The sequence below is a fragment of the Frankliniella occidentalis genome, unplaced genomic scaffold, assembly GCF_000697945.3.
Source record: "Frankliniella occidentalis isolate FOCC.00 unplaced genomic scaffold, Focc_3.1 Scaffold236, whole genome shotgun sequence".
Lineage (NCBI taxonomy): Eukaryota > Metazoa > Arthropoda > Insecta > Thysanoptera > Thripidae > Frankliniella > Frankliniella occidentalis.
The window spans coordinates 369,396-374,081 of record NW_026267362.1 but is presented as its reverse complement, the minus strand read 5'-3'; the positions used below and the strand labels follow the sequence as shown (position 1 = coordinate 374,081).

Sequence of the window (4,686 nt, the reverse complement as noted above, 5' to 3'; positions counted from 1 at the left end):
TCCAATTTACTGGTCTCCCGAAGGTTCACTCGTCAAAGTGTTGTCCATCAAAACAAGCAGGTCAACTCGTAGCAAACGGAGTCGCACCAGCTCCACTTCGCTGCGCCGGCATAAGCTCGCTTCACAGTATTGCCTTTACAACAAAGCAGAAGGGTGGGCTGAGATCGCAAATATCGGCAACCAATTCTACGACGCGAACTTCAACAAATAAAAAGTCTTTATGGACCGCGAAGGGGATCTGCTAAGACAACTGACGTCGCCGGTGTGTATGCGCAAACGGCACTAAAGTTGTCTAGAGCACTATCAGCGCCGGAGGTTGTGCTCTCGCGCATCCACGCCACGCCGCGCCACGCCACGCCACGCCACGCCGCTCCTCGTCCATCCCGCCTTCCCGCCGTCAATGTCAGGGCCAAGCGCATATCTGCTCGCCCAGCTGCAGGTCACGTCCACATCGGGGATCCAGACACAAAAATTTAGGTTACTCAAGATGCAAACTGCTCTCTGTTTGATCTCGTCTTACTATATTTTACGGTGCCCCTGCTCTATGTCTTCTTTACTGGAATCGTGTGAGAATGTGAATGATTACTCAAGGGAGTTCAGTTCAGGTGCAAATTTCTCGTTGGAATTTACACACTTTGCACCTCCATGCGTTCAAATGGCGTTCACACACCTAAAGGTGTGCGACATTCACATGCGTTCAAATGGCGTTAGGTGTGCGACATTCACATACTTGGGTTTCCATTGTTGTTGTACTCGTCACTGCTACACTTAAAAAGCTGCGTTCACGCTTCTGCGAGAAAGAGACGGCGATAGCGATAGTGAGAAGTGAAAACGAAATATAGTGCACGTGATTAGCTTACTTCACTCGCTTGGTATCGCGCCGACATTGCGGAAAGACATCGGACACCGCCCGCCGCCCACACTCTGTCTAATCGGGTACTAAAAGTTGCCATCATCCTGATAACTGTTTCTCTGTGACAATACACACACGAGAAGTGTGAGACGGCTACAATCAACAGAGGTGCGCGTTACGGGAAAGGGCAGACAGACAGACATACAGACAGACAGACAGACAGACAGACAGACAGACAGACAGACAGACAGACAGACAGACAGACAGACAGACAGACAGACAGGGTCGGGCAAGGAATGCCATGACCGTCCCCCCGGACCGCCCCGGACCCACCACTTTGGGCAAGTCCGTCTGTCTCATCCTTTTTCACGAAACCAATCAGTGCGGAGGAGGCACCGTTAGCGGCCAGGAGCGGTTTAATCGCCTGATCGAAACTTCGCCATGCCACGCCCGCCGGCACATCACCTCTACCAGGCGTCCAGGACCAGAGGAGGCTGGAGTGCGGCGGTTCTCGGAAGACGGTACGTCCGTTGGTTTTGGTGTACTCAGTTGCGGCCCACGCGGTTAGTTGAATTCTGTTAGTAGCCCAGAAAAATAGAGATTGGAGTAGGTTGGGGGTGGGACAAGGCGTTAGTTACCATCCAGAATGAACGCCCGTTTTTCTCAGATTCTCTCTAAAAATTGCGGGAGGCTCGGCGCCTGCGAGACTCGGTATAGGCCACCCTGCAGGGCACGGGTGCACTGCACGCAAGATGTTGCCTACCTACCAGGCGCTATGAGAGCTTGCACCAGCTTAAGAATGACGGAGACGTCCTTCCTGTCCCTAATTTTGTCTAATGTTCCTCCTCAGCTACCACCAGACCAGGGCTCTGAGTTCCGGCGAACCGCGCTCGAGAACGAGAGAGAGAGAGAGATGGGGGAGGCGCTGCAACCTGATTGGTGATCACGCTCTGACATCATGCGGCCCGGCGCGGTGCATTCTCAGCACGATCTCGCCGACCCGCGCCGTTGGTGCTTCAGCTGCCGACACGACGACACCTCCACCCTGGCGGCGCCAGGGCTGAGCTACGCGCCTCCACGCGCCGCTACAGACACGCCGCTGTGACGGGCGGGCCCGGGGCGCCACCGGGGCGCCTGCCTCCTCGCCACCTGATCAGCCCAGATTGGCCGTGGCCTCGCATAAGGATCAATGAAAGCAGCGGCAAGCATCTGGCAGGAAGCCGGGTAGTCGTGCAGCCTGCTGCTCATGACCCCCAGTGACTTTGCGACGAGAGTCGGACAGCAGTATGTCGCGCAAGGCAGACTTAACTTGACTCGACTGACGGGGTGATCCGGGAGTAATCCGCTGGTAATCCGGGGTTGGTGATCTATAGCTGTACTCCGTTGCACACGTGATCTCTGGATAGTCTGTGTGCTCCCCTCGAGCAAGGCCTACGCCGCCTGCGCTTGCACTTGACTTTACACGACTCTGCCGCCGGCCCGGAAGGACAAACAAACACGGCCGACGCGACGACAATGGGTGTCATTAGTCTTTTCGCCAGATGCACAAGTGTGGCGCATGTGTGACGCCGCGCGCGTGAACCCGTGGCGGCGGCGGCGGCGCCGAGGGCAGAGAGACGTTCTCCTTCCTTACAGTGTGCTTGATAGGGCCCGCCGCACATCCTGATGCGGAGGTGCGAGGCCGACGAGTGTTTAGCGCCATTAGGGCCTCGGCACGGGCGGGCGGGGTGTCATTCCCCGGCGTTTTAACCCATTCCTTTCGGATACCGCCGCATGCTGCCGCCGCTGGTCCGCGGTCCGCTCTCCCTCCGCGGTCCGCTCTCCCTCCGCGGTCCGTTCCGTTGGACGGCGCGCGCTCCGCGGGACGTTATCGCCCGCCCCCCGCGGGCCGCGCGTCTGTCAGCCGCGCCCGACCAGGGAGATGTCAAGGCGGAACGGTGTTCGGCGCCGAGCCGGGAGGGCAGCGGGGAGAGCAGAGCGGGAGGCCGCGACGGGTGGGTGGCCCGTAGTTTTCTTCTCTCTCACACTCGCACACACACACTCACTGACGCAGCGGGGTAAGAATTCTTAAGGAGTGGCTCTGCGATAAGCCCCGACCGGCGGCGTCCGTCAACCGTCTCGGAAAAACAGCTGTTTGGCCCGGCCAGCTGCATATCGGGTGTGCCGTGCCCCGCTTTTAGCACCCAAGGCACCTGCGCACCTGGGCGGCACATGTGAACCAGGAATGCCGAACTTTTGTCCCTTTCTCGAGAGGCTTTCAAAAAGGAAACAAGGTTCATCTGCATAATACGCTAATCCCTGCAATTTTGCAGAGAAGGCCACCAACACGGTATATTACGACGTTGCCTTGAAATTCGGGGAGTAAGTCGTAAAATATGGAGCGGGCAAGAAGTGGACTGGCAGGGCTCTTTGGGGTGGGATCCGATGACCTGGACCCAATCCGCGGCGGGGGTTCCGCTGTCAACGTTCCTTTCACCAAGTTTGAGGCTCGTATCTCGGGAGCTAGAGACTTGCTCATCGTCGACGAGGTTTTTGATAGGGGAGCAAAGACTTGGCGAGGGAATTCTACGAGGACCGCGCAAGGACAGGAATTCTACGAGGACCGCGCAAGGACAAAACACTCAACACCTCCGGCCGGGCGAAGCGCCCACGGCCCCGCGCAGGATACTCACATGCGGCCGCCGTTCATGGAGTAGTTGAGCAGCTCGTTGGGGGAGGTGGGTACGCGCCGGATGGTGAGCTTGCGCCCGTCCGTCGAGCCCATGCCGATGGACGCGAGGGAGCGCACCGAGGCCGCGTCCGAGAGCAGCTGCCGGTCGTGGACTGCGTGGACGCCGAGTCCCAAGTCGCCCCCGCCGGGCAGCTGCATGGAGGCCCAGGAGGTGGGCGACAGACCATCGTCACGGAGGCACCTCATTGAGCGAAAGCGGTGCCCGGAACCTGGCGTGAACGCGTCCGCGGCGCCGGCAGGGGGTGGTGCCTTTAGGCCGCCGATTGGCGAAGGCGACGATCCCGCTGGAGGCAGTGCTCCCGAGGAGGCGACCGCCGCTGGCGCCTTACCGGGCGGAGTTCTTACACCGTCACTGCTCGGGCACCGGCTGAGCGCCAGCAGGCCGCCAGGAGCGACCGCGGCTCCCGGGGTCGAGGCCGCGAGCGGCGCCCGATGCTTGCCGGGGCTGGGCGTTTCGTGGGGTGGCGCCGGCCCGCGGCCAGGTGCCGGGCTAGCTGGAGGGCGCCGGAGACTGGGCGCGGGGGACGGCGGCTCCACGGTAACGAGGGTTGGCGCGACCGCGGGGGCGGCAGGCGCAACCGCGGCCGGCGCGATCACTATCTTCTTTCCCGCCACGATCAGAGTCTTCTTGTCCCCACTGTCCTCGTTGATCTGTCCGCTCGATTTGAACACAAGCCCGGCCAGGCCCTTCTGGATGACGTTGGCGGTGTTCTTGGCCTGGACGCGCGGGGACGCGGGAAGACTGCGAACCGTCGGCGGCGGCGCCGTCCCAGACGGCGGCGTCGACGCGGCGTCGCTGGACACCGCGAGGCCGTCCATGGCGAAGGGGCCCCGGTGTTTGGGCCGCCCCGGTGGGCCGCAGGCCCCGAGGGCCTAACTCACGCGCGAGCACCGCTGGCTGCTCAGGCTCCGCGCTGGCACCGCGCTCCGCACCTCGCCGCGATCCTCTCCGCGAGACACTGACACAAGTCGCTCCTCTTTAGCTTCGCACAGCCGAGCCGCTACAGAGCCAGGCCTCGCCACGACCGCAGCCAGTCGCGACAGCTCAGGCTCAGGCCGCCCAGCTCGGGCCTTCCGCGGGACCTGCTGCCTGCGCCCCGCC

The 4,686-nt window shown here is 61.2% G+C and overlaps 1 protein-coding gene across 1 annotated transcript in view; it reads right to left on the bottom strand.

Moving 5' to 3' along the window:
• Positions 1-4,641, bottom strand: part of LOC113208971 (sodium- and chloride-dependent GABA transporter ine) — a 17,489-nt gene extending 12,848 nt beyond the window's left edge. The window contains exon 1 of the mRNA XM_026426268.2: positions 3,526-4,641. Within this exon, the coding sequence (XP_026282053.1) occupies positions 3,526-4,403 (878 nt within the window). The 5' untranslated portion in view covers positions 4,404-4,641. The remainder of the gene's footprint in view (positions 1-3,525) is intronic.
• Between the last annotated feature and the right edge of the window lie 45 nt (positions 4,642-4,686).